Genomic DNA, 25,860 nt, shown 5'->3' on the forward strand with positions numbered 1-25,860 from the left:
TGGAGAGTTGGAACCGTGTTAGGAGATACACCTGTAGCAAGTGAGGGAGGTAGGCATAGGACAAGGGTGAAGCTGCCCCACACTGCAGCTATACCTGAGGCCCTGGGCATGCCATGGAAAACTGGGTCAAATGGGCAGGCCTTCGTATCTAGTCAGTGGCTACAGGATGCCCCTGGAAGGGGTATACAATAAGATTCAGCAACCCAGTGCATATCCCATAGAGAAATGCAGGTGTGAGTCATCGTCATCAGATGAGTATTGTGGCCTGAATTGAGAACCTATATTGAATATCAACACATCCACTCCATAAATAATCCAATAGTTATAGATAGCCTAATGTATGCAGATCTCCTTCAAGGAATAGATAGAAACTATCATGGGGTGAATATTATTTTCCTCCTTTCAAAATTTGAGTTACTTAAAGGTGACATTGATTAAATGGTATATGACATGCCATGGTCCCCATGTGTGCAAGAGCTAGAATTTGAACAAATGAATATCTAATTCACATATGCTTTTGACCACTATGTTATGTAATTACTATTCACTGTTAATAGTATGTACTAAATGAACTGACAATCTAATCAGCCCAACTTCACTGAAAGATATGACAGAAATTATAAGACAATGGGTCAATCGAAAGACATTGTGAGACTGGCATGGTGTCATGAGTAAATTGTCTCTTTTCTGTCTGGTCCTACATCTGTGTCCATTCATTTGCTACCTGTTGTGAGTAGGATGATAAGTTAAAACCAGGGATAAAGTCATAGTCCTTGTTTTCAAATGACAGATTCAGGGGTAATTAATCTTCAAGAAAACATATGTCCCATGATCACATAGAAATGATGGGGATAGGAGCACCTCGTGGCTCAGTTGGTTGAGCATGCGACTTTAGCTCAGGTCATGGTCTCACAGTTTGTGAGTTCGAGCACCACATCAGGCTGTATTCTAACAAACAGCTTAGAGACTGGATACTGCTTTGGATTTTTTATCTACCTCTCTCTCTCACCCGACGCTGCTCAGGTTCTGCCTCTCTCTATCTCTCAAAAATAAATAAATGTTAAAAAAAAAAAAAAAGAAAAAGAAATGGGTCAGGATCTAATTGGAGTCATTGGGGTTCAGAAATCACTTTTAGTTCTGTGTTTGCTAGAGATAGAAACAATTGAATGTCAACTTTTCTTTGCAGTCATTATATTGTTGGTAAAGGTGTATATTTAACAACAATGGATCACTACATCACCCCGAATGCTATTTTTTATTTTGCACATTTAATAGAGAGATTAGCTGTGGGGAAATAGGATCCACTTACATAAATGGGTTAGAAAAAGTTTAGGGCAGAAAGCTGCCACTATGGGGCGAAAGCGCCTAAAGTTAGCTAAGGAGATATTGTAGTGGGATGACAACTAACTGTAGGAAATTACTTTCCTTCTGATGCCAAAACACTATTGTACTTTGAACACAAAATCTGCTTGTCCCCCAGACCCTTTGCTTCTTACACATACAAGTTAATAATTACAGTCTGATTGTTTTCTCCATGTTCACATGTAAGATCTTGTTTTCTTCACATTTACCACGCGGGTAATATCTTGGGAGTTCAATAAATACGGAGACAAAATCCCTGTTTAGGGCTCTTGTCTCCTCCCAGACATTAGCCTCTCTCATATTCAATTCTGCATCCTCTCTCTTGCTGTACAAGGAAGAACTCCAGACTCAGTCTGCAACAATCAACCACATGATTAAACAACAATCAAGAAAATGATATATTCTTTGTTTCTATTGGTAAAATATTTAATTACAGAAATTTATTTGCAGTTATCAGGGATGAACTCCATTAAAAGTTCCATGTAGTTTTCCTGGTCCATGATATAATAAAAAATGTCTAATTTCTGAAATGATTCCTTCTTAAAAATATACTACCCTTCAGTGTATCATAGTTTTTGAACAATTGAGAATAAAAGTAAATAACCAGCAACACATATAACATTGGCTCTTTTAAAGCACAACATAATGGTCTAGAGATTCTCTTAAAAGAAACAGAATCAAATTGTGTTTAATTTAAAATATGTTCAATGTCCCTCCATCAAAGATGGAGACTCTGACATTTTCCACCTGGCACATTCCACACAAGGCTGGCGTGATACCTTTAGAGAATGGTGATGGGCTCACCCCACCAGAGGTCTTAGAAAGATGACACCCTGGGATCAATCACAGTGAAGCCCTTCCTTTGGTACTCATGTCTCTTGTTCAGCCATCACTTCATGACTCTTATCCCACCTCCTTGCCTGAATGGAAACTGAGCACTAATTTTCTTAAGTGGAACTGCTAAACTTTTCCCTTTCCTTGTTTTACCTTTTAATGCTTTGCCTTGGATATTGTTCTCCCTGTTAAAAAATATGCTTGCGGCACCTGAGTAGCTCAGTCTGTTGAATGTCTGACTCTGGTTCAGGTCGTGGTCTGTCAGGGTGAAGCACCTTTGGATCCTGTCTCCCTCCATTTCAGCCCCTCCCCTGCTCAAGCTTTGTCTCTCAAAAATAAAATAAACCTCATTATATATATATATATACACACACACACACACACACACACAATACACACACACACATAAGTATATGTATGAATATGTTAAGGCTCATGCTAAAGATATACTGAACCAATTCTCCACTTACTGAGAAGATTTACTAAACTGCTGACTACTCTCTCTCATTTACAAATGACAGAAGGACCATAATTTTTCTTCCTGCTGGAGTTCTTGTCCCCAGTCATGTGCCCAATCCACCTTTCTTCTCATAACCTGATTTCTCCACTTATTCTTATAGCCCTACTTTTGGCTTTGTTGTCACCTAAAACTAAACCCTGTCTTAAATTACTATTTTGAGCCACTAAACTTCCTTGTGTCTCTGCCTATAGATCCAGATAGCATAAATAGTCCTATAACAAATAACACAATCCTGTAACACAATCCTGCTTTTTTCTTTCCTTTTCTTTTTTCTTTTCTTTTTCTTAACTCTGGATTTCTAATCATTATTTGTTTCACTTCCCTAATATGTATTGATTTGTTTTCTTGACAATCTGAGACTGTAAAGTACATTCTTTCATTGTCTTTATTTCCGGCTTTATCCACAGACCTAAGTCTCAGCCCAAAACGTAACCTGTCTTTCACTGTATGAGCCAGAACACAAACACCCGAGTGGTCTTTCTTTTTAATTAATTTATTTAAATTGAAGTTATGCAACATATAGTGCAATATTGGTTTCAGGAGTAGAAGCCAGTGATTCATCTCTTACTTATAACACCGAGTGCTTATCCTAACAAGTACTCTCCTAATGCCTATCACCCATTTATCCCATCTCCTCATCCACCTCCAGCAACCCTCAGTTTGTTCTCTGTATTTAAGACTGTGTTATGGTTTGCTTCCCTCTCTGTTTTTATCTTATTTTTCCTTCCATTCCCCTATATTCACCCGCTGATTTTCTTAAATGCCACATATTAGTGAAATCATACATTTGTCGTTCTCTGACTGACTTATTTCACTTAGCATAATACACTCTAATTCCATCTATGTTGCAAATGGCAAGATTTCATTCTTTTTGATCACTGAGCAATTTCCCATTGTATATATCTACTACACCTTCTTTGTCCTTTCATCAGTTAAGAAATGGGCAGAAGACACGAATTGACACTTTTCCAAAAGAGACACCAGATGGCCAACAGATGCATGAACAGATGCTCAGCATTATTCATTATCAGGGAAATACACATCAAAACCAATGTTTTTGTCTACTGTCTACTTTTAAAGCTGAGTGTGCAAGACAGGCAGCTCAGCTTCACAATAAATCAGTGATATCCTGCTAGGCACTCACTTTTGATCCAAAGTCCACCTGTCTTCAGATCAATTCCATTAAAAAAATGAATTTGGAATGCCATTGTCACTTTCTTCAAACCTGAATGAGAGCTGTTGACCTTTTTGAAGAAACATAAGCCATGTAAGTCCTCAGGTGAGGGTGTGTACAAGTACCAACTATTTCCCTGAGTGATCATCAGATTGCAATATCCTCTCCCTTCAGCCATTCATAGTAAATGAAATCTTTTTCCCATTGAATGATGATTTAAATAACATTTGCCTCAGATCACTCTCTTTTCAACCTTAGGCTCTCAGTTATCACCTCCATGTTCATTCTTCAAACTTCTGCTCACTAATAGATTCTTACCAGAAGTGTTCAAACCTACTCAGATGCTAAAATCTTACATCTTGTAAAACTGCAGTGATTCCTCCAGTATAGGCACTTTTATTTCACTCTTTGATAGTTTCATTTCTCAGGGTAATTGTTTGCATACACACAGTTGCTTTCCTTTCCTTGCAAGCCACTCCCAGTCAAAAGAAGCTTCTTCCCTTTCCAGGAACAACAGCAACTTCTGAGTTGGAAATTTCCATGTAGCATCTTAACAACCTCCTCCTTCCAAAACATTCTCTTCCCTTAGAAGAGTACACACTGCCTTACAAATGTCCTTCCACCCTGTGACTGTTCCTTCTTTGTTCACTTTCAGGTACCTCTCTTAGTTCACTTTCAGGTACCTCTTAAAATTTGTACTTAAAATTTGTGTTTTGAAATTCCCCCATGCTCTGTCACTTTCAAATATGATCTATATATTTTTTTAAAAACTCCAAATTTTGACTTTCACTCAGGCTACTCCTCTGAGCTCAGGATTCATGCATCCAAATGTCCACTTGACATCAATTTTTGAAAATCTCTCATATATAGTCAATAATCTTTTGGAAAGACATACACAGAGCTGGGTACCTATCAAGCTTAAAATTAGAAAGAAGCTTTTTGGCAAGATAACAGAAGTCTAGTTAAATATAAGGCACACAATATACTGATCAGTGATGAACATCTGAAAGGTAAGATATTTGATTGTTTCTTGGGGCGCCTGGGTGGCTTAGTTAGTTAAGCGTCCGACTTTCGCTTAGGTCATGATCTCGCGGTTCGTGGGTTCGAGCCCCGCGTCGGGCTCTGTGCTGACTGCCAGCTCAGAGCCTGGAGCCTGTTTCAGTCTGTGACTCCCTCTNCCCCGCGTCGGGCTCTGTGCTGACTGCCAGCTCAGAGCCTGGAGCCTGTTTCAGTCTGTGACTCCCTCTCTCTCTGACCCTCCCCTGCTCACGCTGTCTCTCTCTCTCTCCTAGAAATAAGTAAAAAAAAAAAAAAAAAAAAAAAATATTTGATTGTTTCTTGATATTCCATCCAAAAGCCTAAAACGACACTTCTCTTCCTATATCACCATTTCCTGTGCTATCTCAGATTCCATTGCCTCATTTTCCTTTTATTCAACATTTGAAACAAGTGGATCTGGGACTAACAACAGTCCTCACCGGTCAAATTCTGGAGAAAGAGGAAATGAGGGCTGGAAGAAGGAAGGTAAAAAGAACAAATTGGTGATGGGAGGAAATTTCATGACCAAAGGATCAAAGTGTCCTTACTCTTAAAGCTCAGGTGTAGACGTGGATCACATCATGAATCTGTGAAGAGACCACAGACTGGCCCCACTGCATGGGCATGAGTGAATGAGTCTAGAATTTTCACTCCTGACCTCACCATCTGTGAGGCATTTCCTGTGCTGAGTTACATAATCAAACCTAAAATCAAGCCAAGCTCCTGTCCCATGTGGACTACTGCTTTGGCTCCAGCAACTCTTGCTTTCTTTCCCTCCTTTCTCTAAATAGCAGTGAGATTTGCAGATGCAAGATGTATCATGTCATTTCCTATTTGATGCTTTTTGATAAGCAATAATTTTCTTGGTGTAAAACCCAAAAACCTTTATAAGGCTTTTAATGACCTACAGGGACTAGCTCCTGCCTTTCTCTCCAAACCTGTCTCTTTCCTCCATCCTCATGTCCCCAGGTTTCCTCTCCTGACATTCATGCCATGCTCTCTGCCTGGGCTCCTACTTCCATTCTTATTCTCCTCACCCTTAAAGTGTAGATTAAAGAACAATACAAATTTAGAAAGTTCTTCTAACCCTCCATGTTGATTCAGGTTTTATTGTTCCATATAGATGCAATAGCTTACACTTTTTTTCACGACAAACATCACAAATAGACATAAATCAATTATTACTTTTATAAGCCATTACATCTCTCTCTCCCTCAAAACTACAGGCTCCATTAAGGCAAAACCTTCCTTGGCAATTTCTTTACCATTGTGTTCCTGGGGAATCCAGACTGAAGAAGGGGATTGACTATATAGGGGCCTTGAAAATATTCGTGGAATTAATGAATGAGATAGTAGGCAGGACTACTAGAGGTCTTCTAAATATTGTCTGAATAAAAGAAACTTTGGGGGTGCCTGGGTGGTTCTGTCGATTAAGCATCTGACTCTTGATTTCAGCTCATGTCATGAATCACAGTTTTTGAGATGTAGCCCTGCCACCCAATGTCGGGCTCTTTGGTGACTGTACAGAGCCTACCTGGGATTATCTTTCTCCTTCTCTCTCTTCCCCTTCCTGAGTGTCAAATTAATAAACTTTTTAAAAAAGAAATGTTGATTTTCCCTTTTCTCTTCCTCCTCTTCCCTTCTTTTCCTTTATCTTTCCTACCTTTTTTCCCTCTCTCCCTGCTTGCTTGTATGCTTGCTTTCTATGTCTTTGTTTCTTTCTTCCTTCTCTCTCTGTCTCTTTGTTTGATCTTTCTCTCCTTCTTCTCCCCTCTCCACCTGTCCTTCTACTTCCACCTATGCCTCCCTCCCTTTGTCTTCCTCCTTCCCTTCCTTCCTTCCTTTCCTTGAATTTTATTAAACACAATAAAATATTTAAAGGACTAAGTTACTTTAGATAAATCTTTGGCACTCAAAATTTGTTTCTTTGTTCTTTCACTAGGAGATAATTTATGTCAACAATCAATTATATATTTTCATTCATTCATTCCAATAAATATTTTTAAGTAATTGTAGACTGAATATGGGGCTTGAACTCATGACCCTGAGATCAAGACCTGAGCTGAGATCAAGAATTAGACACTTAACTGTCTGAATCACCCACAAGCCTCATTCCACAAACATTTATGAAGCACCAATAGCACCAGATATTGAATCTATTAGGCCAATCTACTAACAATACTTAAAAGATGTATAACTTTCTTCACTCATGAGAAATCTTACTGTAAAATCTGAAAGTAATATTTGAAATCATCATGTCCTGGAATCATACAATTAGATTCTCATTGGAATATGAAAGAAAGTGTCAAAGGACAAAATTGCCCCTAAAATGATTTGATAAAGGGAATTTATTTTCTGAGTAGTTGTTACCAAGGGACCATGAAAAAAAAAAAAAACTTTCATTATGGCTTGTGGAATTCAACATAGTGCCAAGGATGACATTCAAGTTTGAATGCTTTGAACCTGTCACTCATATATTCCCAAACTTAATCTGTGGCATGTTCTGTGCTAATTTTCCTTACCTAAAGAAGAAATTCCCCTTCACTTTTACTCCATAGATACCACACTTTTTTCTCATGACTTTTCTAACAGCCTCTTTGAATTCTTGATTCTTGAAGCTGTAGATAACAGGGTTCAGCAGTGGGGTGACCACAGTGTAGAAGACAGAAATAATCTTGTTGACTTCAGGTGACAGGTGGTCATTGGGGCGAACATACATGGAGATCATGGTCCCATAGTAGATAGTGACAACAGCCAAATGGGAGCCACATGTGGAAAAGGTCTTCATCCGGCCAGAACCTGAAGGAATTCTCAATATGGTGGACACAATAAAAACATAGGATACAAGTGTAAGGAAAAAGCAAATGCACAGCACTGCAATTGACAGAAAAAAGATGACCATCCTGGTGATAGACACACTGGAACATGAAAGCTTCATGAGGGGAGGGAGGTCACAGAAGAAATGATTGATCTGATTAGGCCCACAGAAATCCAACCTGGAAATCATTAGGGAGGGCAGAAATCCTGTGCCAACACCTGTCAACCAGGAGATTGCCACTAGCTTGGTACAGATCTCAGGATTCATCAGGGAAATGTAGTGAAGTGGGCTGCAGATGGCCAGATATCGGTCATAGGCCATCATGGCCAGAAGAAAACACTCAGTAGCCCCAAAGAACACGAAGAAGTAAAGCTGTGCCATACAGGTGGGGAAGGAGATGGTGTGGCCATGGGAGAACAGGTTGGCCAGGAGAAGGGGCACAATTGTGGATGTATAGCAGATCTCCAGAAAGGAGAGGTGTTTGAGAAATACGTACATAGGCAAGTGCAGTCGCTGATCCTGGCTCACCACTGCAATAATGACAACATTCCCTGTGACTGTGAGAAAGTAGATGAACAGGAAAATGGCAAAGAGTAGTGTCTGCTGTTCAAGAAGGTTCTGGAATCCTAGTAGCTGAAACTCAGTGACAGTGGTTACATTTGGGGGCTTCATTACCTGTGGAAGGGAAAATATTCTGGAAAACCACTTTATACAAATCATGCAAATATTTGTAGCTATTGATGTTTAGAGCTTCAGAAACAATTAAAATACTTCAGGACTTTATATACAACACTTCGCAGGGACAAATGCATAATTTCATCTTGATTTTATGGGAAAACATTTTTATATCACAAGGTGAATGTGGATGCCAGATCTTGGAAAGAACCTCAGCAAATTCCATGCATTGTGTTCTCTGAAATTTAGAAGTCTCTGGTCCAAAGATTCAAAATAATAATAATAATAAAACTACAAAAACAAAACAAAATGAAAAAATATCTCTGATGGACACCAAACTTGGAAAATAAGAATAATAACAACAACATTGTTTTAGAAACCAGGCACATATGGAAGCAATGACTTTCTTTTCTCATCTATGAGTTTTGTCTGATGAAGAAATCAGACAAAGCATATCTCCTATGGCATCTTAGGGGAAGTTTATTCATTCTCCTCACAAAGAGTATTTATGGATGCTTTGCGCGCGCTCTCTCTTTCTCACCTGTGTGTGTGTGTGTGTGTGTGTGTGTGTGTGTGTGTGTGTGTGAGAGAGAGAGAAACTCTGTGCTGAGCTAACCTGTACCTCACTGCTGTCCTTTTTTGCCCTGGTAGATATGATGCTCAGTCACTGTAATTACTCTCTCGTATACATTTAACATGTCACTTTTATTTGCTTTCCTTTCATTCATTGTCAGAGCTAGTCCTGGTTAAAGGCAACATCCACCTGGCATACATGAGCTTCCCTGCAATAAAGGAGATGAGACACAACACATAATGTTGCTATCTCAAAATTCAATACCAATAACTCCAGTGTGTCTGTAGTGCCATGTATCAATGACTGCACATGTCCTGCATCTATTTACTCTTCCATTCTCCTCAGTGACTATTTCATATGTGCTTTTCTCTTTTCAAACTTTCAACACTTCATTGTATATCTATGCCTTTGGCAAAGACCTGTTGTTCTGAAGAGAAAACTGAAATCCTCCAACAGGACTATCCAGATTCTCAGAGAACGAAATTCTCCAACCTCCTTTTGTTCCTCTGTATCTACTTCCTACATCTTCCTCCAAATAAGAAGTCTATTCCTGGGTTAAGGCAAATCCCTCCACACATGCTTTAGTTCCTTACCCTCCCACAAAGTGGAAGGCTTTGCAGGTATTATATTCTCTTACTCCCCTGAATTAACAATGGTCCCTCTTTGCTAGATAATTTCTCAGCATGTAAACAGGCTGCTTTTCTCTCCCTTTAAAAAGACAGAGGAGTGTCTTGGTGGCTCAGTCAGTTAAGTGCAGCTCTTGATTTCAGCTCAGGTCATGGTCTCATGGTTCATGAGTTTGAGCCCAGCATCGGACTCCATGACGACAGGGTGGAGTCTGCTTGGTATTCTATCTCTCCCTCTCTCTCTACCCCTCCCTGCCTTTCACCCTCAAAATAAATAAAGTTTAAAAAATAAAAAAAAAATAAAAAGAAAGAATAGAAATCATAAAGTCTTGATATCACTGTGTTCTCCACTCACTTGCACTCCTCTTACTGAGACTGTTAACTCTGTAGATTGCCTGCATTCCCACTTGAATTCACTTGGTCAGCGGGTTTCCCTCAGCAGTCCACCAAAATAGTTCTGTCACATTTACAGTCATTCTTCAAGCATCACTAGTGGTTGTAATCTGTTGTTAGCATCACAGAGTGCATTCTACTCTCTTCCTGAATCTACTTTTGTCACTGAACATGCACAGCTATATGCCCCTGAATTCAGCACAGACCTGTCTTTTACATTGTGTTTATTTACTTTGCTAGCATATCACCACACCCAAACCTGTTAATGTAGGGCATCAGGGTTGAATACCTATCCACAGACACTCACTTCAGGCTTTTAACTTTAAATGCTATCACCCGGCCCTCAACACCAAAATGTGTGTACCACGCTTGAATATCAGCCTTATGTAAGCAATTCCCCTATTTCAAATGCACACTGGCATGTCTACTTAGCATCTGAAACTTAACACTAACTGACCTGCATTTCTGTCTCGCCCACCCGTCTCCCTTAGTGTGTCTCCCCCATCTCACTGATGGTTACTCCACCTCCCACTTTCTCAGGCTGGACACCTCAACTCTTGTCTTTCTCAGACCTGGTATCTAGTTTCTCACCAAAATCACCTGGCTTCACCTGAAAGTATATACAAAAACAGGACCACTTGCTCTCCCTGGATTCTTTGATAGTCTCCTTGCAGCCCTCCACATCCATCTGCCTTTGTTCACAAAATACTCAGTAAAGCAGCCAGAATGAGACTTTGAAATACAGGGCAGAGCATGTCACTCCTCTGCTCAGAGCCAACAGTGGCACTCAGCCTACAGGGTGCAATGGGAGCCTAGGGTCCTATGAATCATTCCTGACAAGTGAATAAAACAATGTGGCCAATCGGTTTATTCACACATCAGGAATCAGTTGTTCTGTTAAATCACTGTTGTTTTAGTTCACTAGTCTTGCTAGGTTCTATTTCCTCCTTTCATACTTTGAGCAAACTCTTTGGAAGATTATCTTCATTTATTTATTTTTTTATTTTTTTTAAAGACAGTTTTTTTTTAATATTTTTATTTATTTCTAGGAGAGAGAGAGAGAGACAGCGTGAGCAGGGGAGGGTCAGAGAGAGAGGGAGTCACAGACTGAAACAGGCTTCAGGCTCTGAGCTGGCAGTCAGCACAGAGCCCGACGTGGGGCTCGAACCCACGAACCGCGAGATCATGACCCAAGCGAAAGTCGGACGCTTAACCGACTAAGCCACCCAGGCGCCCCAGATTATCTTCATTTAACCATGAAAAATTCATATGGAATGAAAATGATATTGTAACAAAATCTATGCACTTGTTATCAGAGATACAATATTGGGTGTGTCTTATACATCTTGAACTATATATGTGACTCCTTAAAGAGTAAGAAATAAAAGAAAAGCCAAAGCCTTCACAGAGAATGAGATCCTATTTGTTGTCTCTTCCCACCTCCTCTGTAATCTCATTGTCCACTTTTCTCCCATTCTGCTTCCAGAACTCCAGCTCCTTCAGTATTGTTCAAACAACAAATTTTTTGTTTGTTTGTTTGTTTTCTGTTTTGTTTTGTTTTGTTTTAAGAGAGAGAGAAAGCATGAGCCAGGGAGAGGGGCAGAGGGAGAGAAAGAATCCCAAGCAGACTGCATACTCAGCACAGAACCAGACAGGGGCTTAATCTCATGATAAGTGGGGTCATGACCTTAGTCCAAATAAAGAGTGGGACGCTCAACTGGCTGAGCAACCCAGGTGCCCCAAACAGCATAGGCCTTGATTCCCTTTCTATTCAACACGTTCAGTTTTCTGGAACATTATCCCTGTATATTTCTAAATGGTTCATATTCTTCCAGTCTGCTCAGATATCACCTCCATGATACCTTCTCTGACTTCTCTACAGCCCCTCTGGGAGCTTAGGATATCAATTCAAGATTAAAATGCTAAAAGTACCTTAATTATAGTGAGCTAAATTTTTCGATTGTAAAATAAAACAAATCAAAATGAAAAGATCTACCTCCCAAAATGCTGAGTCCATTTTAGCAGCCAGTATAACCTTAGATATAATTTTGTAGCTCTCTTTGAATTTATATGAAAATAAATATTTAAAAATGTTATTGTTGAGGGGCACTTGGGTGGTTTAGTCTATTAAGTGGTTAGCATCCAACTTCAGCTCAGGTCATGATCTCACCACTCATGAGTTTGAGCCCTGCCGAGGGCTCTATGCTGACAGCTCAGAGCCTGGAGTCTGCTTCTGATCCTGTTTTCCTCTTTCTCTGCCTCTCCTCTGCTCACACTCTCTCTTTCAAAAATAAATAAACATAAAAAATAATTTTAAAAAATGTTATTGTTGCAATCTTGCCTAAGGTCAACTAAATGGCCTATGACTCCCTAAGTAACTTTGTTACTATAGATTTCTATGCTAGGCTATTGAGATAAGATCATTTATTTAATTTTCACATAAATAGAGCATCAGCAAAGGCTCAAACTGCCTTGAGAGTGAGAAATAATTTATTGATGTATGTAATTTTAGAATTCATCACAATAACCAAAGCAAACACTACAATAACACTTATGTTATGTGACACTAAAATACACACCATGTTGATTTCCTTCTGAGAACCTTTGTGCCTGTCTACATGAACCTCCCATACCTGTCTTTCTTCCCAGCATTGAGAGCCTTAAGTGTCCCTGCTCCACCATCAGCCTGGCCCTCCTCGCACCCAAATGTGAGCCATGCTTTCCTCCTGCAAGTAGGAATTTGCCATGTCCTCTGCTGGGGTTTGATGCTGGGTGAAGCAGGCTTCTTCTCCTTTAAATAACTGAGTATCTTGGGGACCTGGCCCTTCTGAGAATCCTGGTCCCCAGATACGTTTTCTGTAATTTGTCAATCATGTGAATAAACAATGGAATGAATCTTCTGAGATTCAACTCTGCCCACTGAGGCTTAGATGTCTATAATACATTCAGGATAGATTAATTTTTACATTATTTTGGAGTGGTATTCTTTTTAATTAGAATTTGTCTCAAAAATGTTGAGATAAAAATTAAACCAAACAGGAGTGTTTTGCTAAAATATTGTAAGCAGGCAAGGAGGGAATCATCTATCCTGAGAATTGGACATTTGGCAGCTGCCATTTCTTGGATGGCATTTTGCCATCATATTTTAATTGCAAGTATAACTAAATGAAAAATAAAAACATAACTTATGATTGGAATTTAATTAATTCATGCAACGAAAGCAATCAGTACCCAAGCTCATTCTAAATGTGACTCTGTCACCTTAACAAGGAAAATGCAACATCTGAGTTTGTTTGAGAGGCTGTCTTCGTTTGAGTTTTGGAAGATGAATTGGAATGGAAGAAGTTCTCAACCTGTCTGTAATATAACAAAACTAAAAACAAAAAATGTGAGATATATACAATGATTTACAGTGGAATATTACTTGGTGATCAAAATTAATCAAACCTTGCCATTTACGTCGATTTGGATGGAACTGGAGTGTATTATGTTAAATGAAATAAGTTAGTCAGAGAAAGACTAATACCATATGATTTCACTCATATGTGCAATTTAAGAAACACAAAAAATTAACATAAGGGAAGAGAAGGAAAAATAAGATAAAAACAGAGGGAAGTAGACCATAAGATACTCTTAAATACAGAGAACAAACTGAGGTTTGCTGGAGGCGAGGTGGGTAGAGGATGGGCTAAATGCGCTATGGGCATTAAGGAGGGCACTTGTTGGGATGAGCACTGGGTGTTATATGTCAGTGATGAATCACTGGATTCTACTCTTAAAGCCAATACTACACTGTATGTTATCTAATTTTCATTTAAATGAATTAATTAAAACATATAAAGTCAGAGAAAGTAAAGAATAAATAAATAAAAACAAAACAAAAACAAGCAAAACAAACACACACATGCACACAAAGATCCAAGTGTATGAAAGGCATTATAATTTTATGCATTGGCATTTAATTTAATATATTTTTATTTTTTTAATGTTTTATACCTTAATTTTTAATGTTTTATTTATTTTTGAGAGAGTGAGAGAGAGAGAGAGAGAGACAGAATGTGAGCAGGGAAGGGGCAGAGATTGAGGGAGACACAGAATCTGAAGCAGGCTGCAAACTTCAAGCTGTCAGCACAGAGCCCAATGTGGGCTTAAACTCATGAACTGTGAGATCGTGACGTGAGCCAAAGTCGAATGCTCAACAAACTGAGCAAACCAGGTTCCCCAATATAATTTTTTAAAATAATATAATTCATGTATATAGTTTACAGAAAGCTTGAAAATGGAAAGATGTAGACAAAAATATCAATAAATTTATTTTGGTGTGATGCACATATATGTGTTATTTTTAACTCAACAACATCATTCTTAATATGTAATAAATTACATTATAAATAATTTTAAGTGAGAAACTGTGGTGAAATAATATGCACAGCAAATGGTCACAACTGAATGCTATTGAGATATGTTGTATACTATACTATCAGAAGCTATGGTGATTCAGGTAATAAAACGTTAGGAAGAATATACAGGTTATTTGGGGGCTGGCTTTACAGTACTGTCTTCCAGAGATATGCACCTGATGTCTTACCTTATAAACTTTTTTGTGCATTTTACATATGGGTAATACTGTTGGGTCACTACTGTATAGACTGTATCCTGGCTTTTGTTTTTATAGCTAATTTTATGTAGCCTGTATATCTTGGCACTTTTTGCAACTACTTTTACAACTAATTTTCATAATAGCTGTTTTCTAATGCTATTAATTTTGTGGGAACAGAGTTAAGCACCATTTATAAACTACATAGTCTTATGTGAAGTGGGCTTTTCATATCTGACCCCACTTTTTTTTTTTTTTTTTTTTTTTTTTTGTAAGCTCCATGTCCAACAAGGAGACCAACTGGGGTCTCAAACCTACCACTTTGAGATCAAGACCTGAACCAAAGTCAGTAGTAAGACACTTAACACACTGAACCACCCAGGCACCCTTGGGCTTTTCATATCTAATCTCAAATGTAGATTTTTAATTACTTCATGTTTTCAGAAAAAAGAAAAAAGGAAAGTCATGATAGGGTTTCAAAGAAGATATGTACTTTGATAGTTTTCTCAGGCACATTCATCTATACACCTCAGCCAGAGCTCTGTTCATGGGGATGGGAGAATGTCCATGCCTACAAAGATCATCACCCCAGCACATGAGGAATAACCAGCCAGAAGGCGTGTGGAACATGAGCAATGTATACATACCCACTACCAGAAAGTGCCAAGCTTCACAAATCAGCCTGGCTGCCTGGTGAGAGCAAACCATGGGAGATAGGGGGCGCCAGGGAGCTTCCCTCTAACATTCAAGCCTGTTGTGATGGGGTGGGGGTCTCTTTTCTGGCAAGAGAAGATATTAGAGCACAGGTGAATAGACATCACCAATTAAGACTAAGGAATATAATAAGGATTAAAAACATATCATGAAATAAATTAACTGCAAGCTATGGTGCACATTTGTAGGTTTCAAAAGGTATTAATGACATAAAACCTTAGAAATCTACAAATGTGTACCTTAAGAACTTAATTTAAATTTTTAATGTTTTGTTTATTTTTGAGAGAGAGACAGAGCACGAGAGGGGGAGGGTCAGGGAGAGAGGGAGACACAGAATCTGAAGCAGGCTCCAGGCTCCGAGCTGTCAGCACAGAGTCTGACATGGGGCTCGAATTCACTGACCGTGAGATCATGACCTGAGCCGAAGTCGGACGCTTAACCGACTGAGCCACCCAGGCGCCCCAATAACTTAATTTTTGAGGTCTCTTTCTGTGTCTCTCCTTCACTGAGTCATCTTTCCCTCACTACTGCTGGCCCTAGTTATCTTGGGTATTCTTTCAATAGTCTTTTATTTCCCAGAAACATCATGTCTTCTGATAGTGTAATACACAATCTGTTGTAATACATGTTCAAATGGCCATTTGCTCTGTGTTTTATCTCATAGTGCAGCAAGAATCCTATTATTGATATATTTCAAATATTCTAAGCTTATTTTAACTATGGATTATGTGTTGCCTCAAAAATAAATACCCATGGGGCCTGGTGGCTCGTCAGTTGAGCATCCGGCTTCGGCTCAGGTCATGATCTGACGGTTCGTGGGTTCGAGCCCCGTGTCTGTGCTGACAGCTCAGAGCCTGGAGCCTGTCTTCGGATTCTGTGTCTCTCTTTGTCTGACCCTCCCCTGCTAACGCTGTTTCTCTCTCTCTCTCTCAAAAATAAATAAAACATTTAAAAAACAAACAAACAAAAATACCCATTTATATGTATCACATCAAAACAAATTTATAGATAATTTTAAAATATTTAAATTTTCATCTGTAGGTAACATTTTAAAATTCCTGTTTTATATTCCCCAGTAAAGTTGATATTTTAGAGTTTTCTAAATTGGTGTTTTCTAAGTTGGAGTTCTAAATTTCTAGATTGGTGTATGCTTAATCCGTAGATCAGTGAACAGAGAAATTTAAAGTTATCAATTTGATGTGAAGGATTATATGAAAATTATAGATATTAAATAGTAACCAATGTATATTTATGTAGATATAGATAAATATAGATAGTTAAACTAATCAAATGTTGCTAAAAGTTATTTAAAATTAAGAAAATTTATAATATTCCATTGTATCAACAATCTAATTTCATGTTAAATTAAAAATAATGATTCTTTTATTACACAATAGAACCGATATGGTGCTTTATGTGTATTACTTCATCTCACATTAGCAATAGGCCTACATGTTGGGCATCAATCTACAAGTAAGAAAGCTAAGGCCCAGAATTAAGTGATTCACTCAAGGTAATTGGGCTCAAGGGCACTATGAAACCATAAATTCCAACTAGAATGTCTGAATATAGAGACCATGTTGGAACAGAGTTCTTCCCTGCCTCTCTAGGTATAGAGTCGTAGAGACTTGTCTTACTAAATATACTTGATTACAGAATAATAAAGGGGAAACAAGGATGTGTAAATTGATAGATGATTCACATGTAACCATGGGGACAGACAGCTTCATCTGCAGCCTTCCCAGAACCCACTGCCCTCACTTTTGAGGGTGTTCTTGAGAAGCTCCTAGATAATACAATATGTGCTCAATGGAGAACATTGTGAGGTTTTACAATTATGGAATGAAAAATAACTGGAAGTATCTTTTCTGATTTGAAAAACGTAAACATGGATGACTTTATAAAAGGTATTAAATAGTTTTATAAGATAAATTAAAATTACTCTATTTCATTTTAAAAGTAGATGTCATTAATAGATAGTGCCTTTAGCAAAATATACTTTGGGTCAATAAAAAGAATGACATCCTAAAACTCAGGGTTGATATTGTTCAAACACAGGGAATATCATTACTTGCTTAGGTATTATACAGGGAAATAATTATTGAATAGATAGGATAGACATCAAAGTGTTCTGAAAAATGTGATTCTAAGATCTCATAGACAAAAGTTATTTTGAATTAAATTAGGAGCAAAGTTTACTGGCAACATCTAAATTCAGCTTTATCAGTACCATACTGCCTTTGCAGAACTACAGAAATGAGAGGGATTTTCCAGAACGCATTCACCAGAGAACTTTATTTCCAAAGCGGAGTCACCACCTCCCTAAAATCTCATTATAACCCCTTAACATTGATCTTTGGTAGAGACTTGAAGGGCGATGGATGGAGACAAAATTCTTAGTCCATCAATTTAAATTATTTGCAGTTATTTTCAAATACTATTTATGTTTTTTTACAAAGTAAGAATGAGAATTATCCAAGCATTATATCTCATTGTTTGTTGTATTCTCTACATATTTATATGATGTGGTTGGTCCATTATGGGTATAAGGAATGCTTTGTGCTACATTTGCAATACAGTGGTTGATGATATTGTATTTTTTTTAAAGAAATCCTTAATATCCAAGGACAAACTTGGGCAAAGTAGTTTTTTTTAATAACTTAAAATTACTCTCTAGAATCATTTAACTCAAAAAAACTGATGAAGTAATTGATGCAACCAGTGAAGTAGCCAATATAGACGTCAATAATTATTCTTTTCAAGACAGCCATTTTTTGAAATGAGCAGACAATGTGTTATTATCTTGATAAACCTCCTGGCACATAATGATGAAGAAAAGTTCACTTCTGAACATCTCCATGATGAACATACAATGGAGATAAGGATATTCAGAACAATTACCCTCTGCAGGGATCTGAACAGATTATGTCCCCAAAGATCTGCACTTTCCTTTCTTTCTCTCAGGTGCATTATATGACCGGGAAGTGAGGGGTTTAGACAAGGTTTGTTGAGTAGGTATTAGATTCCAGGCCCACCAAGCACAAAAACCCATATAAGACTTTACAAGGACCCATTTCACCCACAAAGACAAAATCAGAGAGGCTTGCATAACTCAGCAGGGTCACTTGAGGGGTATTTGGATAACGAAATGTCACTCACCAGGGTCAGAACACTAATGTTTGAATGCAGATCTATTTCAGCTTCAAATCCATTGTAACATTCTGCTTTTAGGGCAACTCTGGGAATTGTACCAACTATATTAGTAGAATAAGGCTCAAAGGATATCAAAGAAAATGAGTAAATGCTCATTATACTAATGATAGAAGGTTGTTATCCTGCTGGGTAATGCAAGAGCTAGCAAGAGAGAAAAATGAGGAAGACTTATATCTGCATGAAAAAGAATTTCTACCGCAGAAGTGGTGACATGGAATCTGAGGGGATGTGTGGTTAAAAAAACCATGAGAGATTCTTGAATGCTGAGAAACAAACTGAGGACTGATGGATGTGGGGGTGGGAGGGGGGAGATGAGCATGGAGGAGGGCACTTGTGGGGATGAGCACTGGGTGTTATATGGAAACCAATTTGACAATAAACTATTTGGAAAAAAAAAAAAAAGCCCTTCTTAGGGGATTTAGGAAGAGTATTCAGATATAGTCCCTGGGGCTGATACCAAGACTTTCACCTACTGAGATCTGCTTTTCAGAGAAATTTTACTTCAAAATTGTTTTTGATTTTTAAGTTTACTTTTAAAAGGCCCAATGCTGATATTACAGGTATTCCCTGCGTTTTGATAGTTTGTATTTCTATGTTTTTAAAGTTTGCATTTGTGAGAGACTTGCATCTGCTTTTGCTAAACAAAATAAATCTGAAGAGGATTTTCACCTTTACAAAAAAGGTGAAAAGCAAAAATAGCATTCGGTGTTTGTTTTCGGGGAACAGTTACAGAGGTAGCATGCACCCTGAGCGCAAGAGTGGCCCTACCAACCTCCTTCCTCAGGAACTATACTCAGCATCAAGCCACCATAGCTTTGAACTTTGTGAGCCTCTATGCTCTATCTTGACTTACTTTGTGCATTTATTAGCAACATGCATCCCTAGGTATCAGAAAAGCCTAAGAGAGTTTACTCTGTGGGTCTGCGAATGCTGAAAAATGTTTCTGTGTAAGTTTTTTCTTTCTTTATGTTATTTCAGTTCATAAAAGGTTTCATATGAACATTCCATTTTTGGGAGGATTATGTGACTTATTTATTTATTATTTTTTAATTTTTTAATGTTTTATTTATTTCTAGGAGAGAGAGAGAGAGAGAGACAGCTTGAGCAGGGGAGGGTCAGAGAGAGAGGGAGACACAGGCTCTGAAATAGGCTCCAGGCTCTGAGCTGGCAGTCAGCACAGAGCCCGACGCGGGGCTCGAACCCACGAACTGCGAGATCATGACCTGAGCGAAAGTCGAACGCTTAACCGACTAAGCCACCCAGGAGCCCCTATTTATTATTTTTTAAATTGTTTAAATGTTTTATTTCTGAGAGAGAGAGAGACAGCATGAGCAGGGGAGGGTCAGGGAGAGAGGGAAACATAATCTGAAGCAGGCTCCAGGCTCTGAGCTAGCTGTCAGCACAGAGCCCGTCACCTATCTCAAACCCACCATCCGTGAGATCATGACCTGAGCCGAAGTCAGACACTCAACCCACTGAGCCACTCAGGTACCCCGTGACTTCTTTATTTATACTTTGAGAATGTTTTCGTTTTTTTTTTCAATGAGGCTAAACTTTTTTTTTTTTTTTTTTAATTAAGTGTTTTGTGTCCTGCTATTTTTACTCTCAGGAAACCCTCTTCAAATATTGCCATGAATTCTCCCTGATTTCTCTCCCACCCTGCCACTAATTAAAACTATGCTCTACTCTCTGTTTAAATCTTATAGGAAGCTGGAAAAAATGCTCTTTTGTGACTCATTTGTTTCTCCTTATGCTATAATGGGTTTGTAGAAGACTCTTGAATTCAGACATTCTTAGCATAGGGCATATCATGTAAACACTAAGTGACAATGCATATGTATGTAGCAACCTAATTTACAATAATAGCACTATGAAACACTGGATTCCATACTAGAACTTTAATTGTGTGTGTGTTAAAGTCTATATATAAAGGAGGAAATACCTCAGTGTCTTTTCTCATGCATTTTACATAGAATGGAGATAGAATAAGGAGTTGAGAGGGGCACCTGGGTGGCTCAGTCGGTTAAGTGTCAGGCTTTGACTCAGGTCATGATTTCACGGTTTGTGGGTTCGGGCCTGTGTCGGCCTCTGTGCTGACAGCTCAGAGCCTGGAGCCTGCTTCAGATTCTGTGTCTACCTCTCTTTCTGACCCTCCCCTGCTCATGCTGTCTCTCTCTCTCTCAGAAATAAATAAAACATTAAAAAAAAAAAGGAGATGGGATAGCATTGCACTCATTAAAGACTCTTTCACAGGCCTTATTTGAAGGCCAGAGAGGCCTAGAAGGTCTGTTTTTACATTAAGGGGATATAGAATAATGGAATCCATATAAATATAATTGAGTCCAGGCTGCTTCTACAGTTTGGAAAAACATGTGTCCCATTCGCGTCCCCCCCCCCCCCAAGCCTCCAGCCATACTGGAGCTTCCCTGAGGATAGAAAAAGCCTCTAATTCAGAGTGACTCTTCGGGCTTCAATACCCAAATCACCAGGAAAGACAACAGCGGGGGCTGGGCATAAATCTGCCATCAGTACCCATTACCCACAAATAAAACTCTAAACATATTTGCACAGCATGTGACACTGGTCATCAGCTGATCTTGCCCCAGTCCCAGCCTGAGCAAGAATGACATCAAACTAGACATCAAACTATGGGAAGTTCCAACACAGTCAATGTTGCCTCATTTATCACTGGAGTTTGCACTTGTGTTTATTCTCACCTGATTCCACCAGAAGTACAGAGGCAGGCTGGCAATTCCAGGTCTCCCTGGACACTGAGTTCCAGTAGTAGTTACTTTATGAACTTTTCAGACCCCTTTCTCCACATGCATATACATAGTATCTTCATTCTGGTTCTTGGACACAGTGTTCCAGTAGTAGTTACTTTATGAACTTTTCAGACCCCTTTTCTCCACATGTATATACATAGCATCTTCATTCTGGTTGTCCTGTTTGTCCATCCTTCAAACACCTGGTAATATGTGCCACCACCTTGTTATTTTGGCCATGTGCCAGTTCTCTCCTACAGCTAGACATAAGCTCTGAGGTCTTCCTCTTAAATTTTTAATGTTTATTTTTTTTTTTAAGAAAGAGACAGAGAGAGACAGAGAGGGTAAGAGACAGAGAACTTCAGCTAGTGGGGGAGGGGCAGAGAGAGATGGAGAGAGAGAATCCCAAGCAGACTTCACAATGTCAGCACAGAACCCAATGTGGTGCTTGAACTCATGAACCCCGAGATCATGATCTGAGCCGAATCAACTGACAGGCACTTTGCCAGCTGAGTCACCCAGGTGTCCCTGAGGTCTCCTTCTTAATTAACTCTGTATTGGAACCCAATACCTGACTCCTAGCTTCTAACCCCATCTACTGAAGGAGGAGGAATGCCATACCTGCATGGGTCTGCAGAGCACAATAGCATCATCATTAAATACTAGACATTGAAGCAGAGTTAAGGCGGGTCTGATTCCACTCCCTGCATGTGTTTCCTTCTCAGATTTCTCATATCTAATATATGGATGGGGTTTACAACATTTCTTTCAGAGAATGATTGCAAATCTCACATGGGACATTGTATTTGTTACTTTATTTCAGAAGCTACACTGGGCCCTTAGTCTGTGCTGACCCAGAATGAAGAGACTTTGGAATAAAAATATGAACAGGATACATTTTTGTCCTTAAATCCGTCAAATTACTTAAAGGAAAATTGTAATGTAAGTCACTTTTTAAATATAACATTACTGGGGCACCTGGGTACCTCAGTCTGAAGTGTCTGAGTTCAGCTCAGGTCATGATCTCAGAATTTGTCGGTCTGGGCCCCACGTCAGGCCCTGACAGCTCAGAGCCTGGTTTGGATCCTCTGTCTCCCTTTCTCTGCCCCTCTCCCAATTACTCCCCCTTTCTATCTCAAAATAAAAAAATACATAAGCATTAATAAAATATATATAACATTACTATGTAAGTCTACATTTGTAAACAAGCACAGACGCTGACTGGAGCTCATGTGTGTGGGAAACAGGCCAAGGGATGGCATTTGCCTCCTGTACCCTTGGTTCTCCCTTATAATCATGAGGAAGCTCTCTTCTTCGACTTTTCTTTCTGGAATCCTTCCACAGAAACACGGAGGCATGCTGGATGCGGGTGCCTCTTACTAACTGGGGAAAACTGAGGCTGTGTCCATAGAGGACATTTGAAAACGTTGGCTCAGTGACTCACCAATATAGTCTCTGGGGAAAAAGGAACAACAACAACAAAAAAAAAGCAGGGTGTAACTGCTGAATGAAAACCAACCAAGATCCTTTTGAAAACCACAAGCAGGAAGCAAACTGCTGTGTCAGTGGCTGTTGCTTTTGAGGTTTGCATTCCCCCACCTCCACCCCCCTATCCCTGCTCTCGTGGAGTAGGATGAGTTGGGGTCCAGGAGATTGTGAATACCCAGAGCTGAGGCAAATGATATGCCAGGGAGGACTGAGAGCCTTGGTGAAAGGACATAGAATATGGGCTGGGAGAGGAAATGTGGATGCTTCAGAGAGAGCCTTTCAGGGACCCAAAACCCCTGTGCCTAGCGAGTTAGGAAACATGAGTAGGGAGGGATATTCAAAGGATGGAGGACCCCATATTGTCAGAGAAGGCAAGACACAAATAGAGAGGAGGATTAGAGGAAGAATATTAGTGAGGGTTGTGGGAGGGCATTTGGAGCTATGCAACCTGAAAAAGAGTCCAAGGTAAGAAGAATCTGGGAGGGAGCTGACCAAATTATGGTCGTATCCACACACACAGATATTTTATTCACCTTAGAAGAAAGATTGTGAGAAAATACAAATTTAAGTTAGATCAACTCTATTAAACAAGACAGTGCCCAGGGAGTCACTTCACAAAGCATTTGTAATTATACTGAAATCAAATTATAATCAGTCTGCGATTTACCTGCACTGATAGGCTGCAGGGGAATGTGTTTTCCTAAGAGCAATGATGGTACAGACCTCATCCCTAGGCTAACAAGTCTGGAGACCAAACAGCTTAAATGTAGCTAGCCTAGAATCAGTTGGGGAAGAAATGCTATCTGGCATCAATTCACTTACTCTGCCTCACCCTTCTGAAAACCACTGTGATTCTCAAACTGGAAGCCAACAAGCTTCTGTTAGCCTCCTAGGAATTAGGAAATCTACATAAAGTGAGCTGTGTTACCAATTCACCCATACATTTGAGCAAATACATTGCTTTATTGTGTCTCCCAATGAAATGCAAGTTTCTAGCATCACTGAGAGTCTCATGGATATAAATAAAAAGCAAACTAATATATGTAAACTGTAGAAAAATATATAGAACTCACTTTTTTTTTCATTTTATTCATTTTTAGAGAGAGAGCACAAGTGGAAGAGAGGTGCAGAGGGAGACAGAGAGAGAATCTCAAGCAGCTTTCACACTCAGCCTGACTTGGGGTTTGATCATGACCTGAGCCAAAGTCGAGTCAGATGCCCAACCGAGTGAGCCACCTGGGCACCCCAGAACTCACTTTTGACATAATATATTTTTAAAATTTTTAAAAATGTTTTATTTATTTCTGAGAGAGAGAGTGACAGCATGAGCAGGGTAGGGTCAGAGAGAGAGGGAGACACAGAATTGGAAATAGGCTCCAGGCTCTGAGCTGTCAGCACAGAGCCTGATGCGGGGGCTTGAACTCACCAACAGTGAGATCATGACCTGAGCCGAAGTCGGATGCTTAATCAACTGACCCACCCAGGAGCCCCGACATAATATTTTCATCTTTGAGATTCCCTCATCCATTATCTTCTAGAATAAACTCTACTGATTCTGTTCACTTATTATTTATTCAACTAGTATTTATTGAGTGTCCAAATGTGCCAGTCACTCTTCAGGGTACCGGGGGATACAGCATTGAATGAAACAGGAAAAAAAAAATCTCCCTATCTTAATGTAGCTTAAAGTGTCTCACTAGCCTTCTTCCATTTATTTTGCTATTTTTCTTTTTTCTTTTTCTCTTTTTAGGTTTATCAATTTGCCTTGAGAAAGAAATAATGTGCATGAGTAGGGAAGGGTCAGGGTAGAGAGAGAGAGAGAGATGGAGAGAGAGATAAAGAATCCCAAGCTGGCTCTATGCTGCCAGCACAGTGCCTGATGCAGGGCTTGAACCTGTGAAGCCATGAGGTCATGACCTGATCCAAACCCAAGAGTTGGATGCTCAATCTACGGAGCCATACGCACGCCCCTTTGTTATTTTTCTTTAATTAAATATACTTACTGCCAGAGACTGACCCAAATGTGTGGTAACTATGAGTTCATTTGATCCTCTGAATAGTCTTGTATGAGTGGCACTAACAATGTCCTCATATTTTAGAGGAAGTTTGGCACAGAAAGGTGGACTTGGACTTATCTAAACCCCCTTAGCTAGAAAATAGAATTTCTATGACTGGTGCTCTTCAAAATAACAAGCTAGCTAGCCTGGGCCATGGCCGACTTTTCTAGTGGGAAGGCTCATATATGCATCTGTTTGTTCTCAAAGAATCTAATTTTTTTTTTTTTTTTTATCCACCTAGACTTTGGGCAGATAAAACTTTCAGACCCTGCCCACCACCAAAACTTCAAGCCAAGCCCCCATCTGTAGACTAAGGACCCACAAACGTCACAAGAGCCCCAAAGACCTGAGTCATGTGTCCCCGCCTATCACTGGGACCTTATCTGCAGCCACTCATCCTCATCTGGACCCCCACACCAGCCTGCCTGGATGGCTCTCAGGGACTCATGTTGCTGCCTCCCACACAGTTCAGTTCTGTGCCCCCTTTGCCCCCTGTGTGTGGCTTCCCTTCCTACTGACATCTTGTACTCACCCCTCAGTTGTTAGCTCAGAGACCCCTTGAGGGCTTCAGCCCAACCCAGCAGCCCAGCTGAGTCCTCTATTACATTGTTGTGCATGGGTGAGTATCCTTTCTCCTAGTTAGTACTCTGTAATTGCCTGAGGGCTCATGATGGATCTGAAGGCTTCTTGAGAGCTGGAGGATTGTGTCTTTCTCTTACCCTTGTGTCCGAGAGTCTGGATACTGACAAAGGTGTGCTGAGGGCAGACTGGATAATTAAGTCCAGGCACACTCACCATCGCTCCAAACTCCACAGAAAGGAAGTTACAGGATGCTCAGTGACAGACACTCCCTGCGTTTGCCACCTTTCAGGTGACCTCATGGCCTCACCATACTTATCCTGAGTGAGATCATATCTTCTCTTCAAACTATCTTGCTCCTTATTCATCTTGCTTGGTCTCCCCCATCGCAGAGATGAGGGAGCACTGATGGACTCTGCTTGAATTATTCCTT

At 39.6% G+C, this 25,860-nt stretch overlaps 1 protein-coding gene across 1 annotated transcript; it reads right to left on the bottom strand.

The window, feature by feature from the left end:
* Window positions 1-7,446: 7,446 nt before the first annotated feature.
* On the bottom strand, window positions 7,447-8,418 carry LOC120227030 (olfactory receptor 11L1). Its single transcript, XM_039225177.1, has one exon. It carries the CDS (start codon window positions 8,416-8,418, stop codon window positions 7,447-7,449), a length of 972 nt encoding a protein of 323 aa, XP_039081108.1.
* Window positions 8,419-25,860: the final 17,442 nt, after the last annotated feature.

Source organism: Hyaena hyaena, unplaced genomic scaffold (assembly GCF_003009895.1).
Source record: "Hyaena hyaena isolate Hyena2069 unplaced genomic scaffold, ASM300989v1 scaffold_1959, whole genome shotgun sequence".
Classification (NCBI taxonomy): Eukaryota; Metazoa; Chordata; class Mammalia; order Carnivora; family Hyaenidae; genus Hyaena; species Hyaena hyaena.

What these genes read in the sequence shown, in the direction of transcription:
- LOC120227030 (XM_039225177.1), bottom strand. Translation starts at nt 8,418, where the DNA reads ATGAAGCCCCCAAATGTAACCACTGTCACTGAGTTTCAGCTACTAGGA.